The sequence below is a fragment of the Monodon monoceros genome, unplaced genomic scaffold (assembly GCF_005190385.1).
Source record: "Monodon monoceros isolate NGI ecotype Baffin Bay Population unplaced genomic scaffold, NGI_Narwhal_1 Super_Scaffold_11, whole genome shotgun sequence".
Classification (NCBI taxonomy): domain Eukaryota; kingdom Metazoa; phylum Chordata; class Mammalia; order Artiodactyla; family Monodontidae; genus Monodon; species Monodon monoceros.
In genome coordinates, this window is record NW_021703767.1 from 29,950,403 (window position 1) to 29,951,546 (window position 1,144).

General features: G+C 46.9%; 1 protein-coding gene across 1 annotated transcript in view; it reads left to right on the forward strand.

The window, feature by feature from the left end:
* LOC114890589 (serine/arginine-rich splicing factor 6-like) overlaps nt 1-878 on the forward strand; it is a 1,124-nt gene extending 246 nt beyond the window's left edge. Inside the window, 1 exon segment of the mRNA XM_029214215.1 lies at nt 52-878. Within this exon segment, the coding sequence (XP_029070048.1) occupies nt 52-878 (827 nt within the window).
* Nucleotides 879-1,144: the final 266 nt, after the last annotated feature.

Sequence of the window (1,144 nt, forward strand, 5' to 3'; positions counted from 1 at the left end):
CACGTGATCGTGGAGCACGTGATCGTGGAGCACGTGATCGTGGAGCATGCTGGGGGCCGCGCCGCGAGCGTGGCGGCTACAGCTACGGAAGCCACAGTGGTGGAAGCAGATACGGCAGTCGGAGAACCTCTGGCAGAAGTGAATCTGGACCACCTGTACGCTCAGAATTCAGGCTTATTGTAGAACACCTTTCTAGTCTTTGCAGTTGGCGAGATTTAAAGGATTTCATGAGACGAGCAGGTGAAGTAACCTATGCGGATGACCACGAAGAACGCACAAATGAAGGCGTCAGTGAGTTTCGCTCCTACTCGGACATGAAGTGTGCTTTGGATAAGCTGGACGGTACAGAAATCAATGGGAGAAATATTAGACTAATGGAAGATAAACCACGAACAATCCACAGGCGGTCTTATTCTTGAAGCAGATCAAGGTCACGGACTAGACGAAGGTCACGAAGTAGAAGTCGTAGGAGCAGCCGCAGTAGATCTCGAAGTATCTCAAAAAGTTGCTCCCGGTCCAGGTCTCGGAGCAAAGGTCGATCACGTTCTCGTTCAAAAGGCAGGAAATCTAGATCAAAAAGCAAACCTAAACCTAAGTCTGATCGAGGCTCCCGTTTGCGCTCTCGGAGCAGATCGAAGGATGAATATGAGAAGTCTCGAAGCAGGTCTCGTTCTCCATCTCGTTCCCCCAGAGAAAATGGGGAAGGTGATATAAAGTCAAAACCTCGATCAAGGAGCCAGTCTCGTTCCAAGTCACCCCTACCTGCACCACCCCCAAAGGCCCGTTCTGTGTCCCCTCCACCAAAAAGAGCTTCAAGATCCCGTTCTAGATCTCATTCAAAGTCAAGGTCACGATCCAGATCGAGCTCCAGAAATTAACCCACAACTCTACATTCTTTGCACACTATTACAGAACACTTTCCTACTTGCTTAGGCAGTTACTCTTCCACGTTTGTACTTGGCCTCTTCTGCAAGAAGAATCTCCTGGAAAAAGGGGCATACAAAAATTGGATTTGTAGCCAAATTTGATGAAAAAGATGAGGTCAAGGATCCTCTCCCTTTGTAGAATCAAGATAACTTTGATTTTATAGCTTTTGAGCTAAAATAACTTTTGTAAAGATTAAGCTAATTTAGGTTTTGGTTTT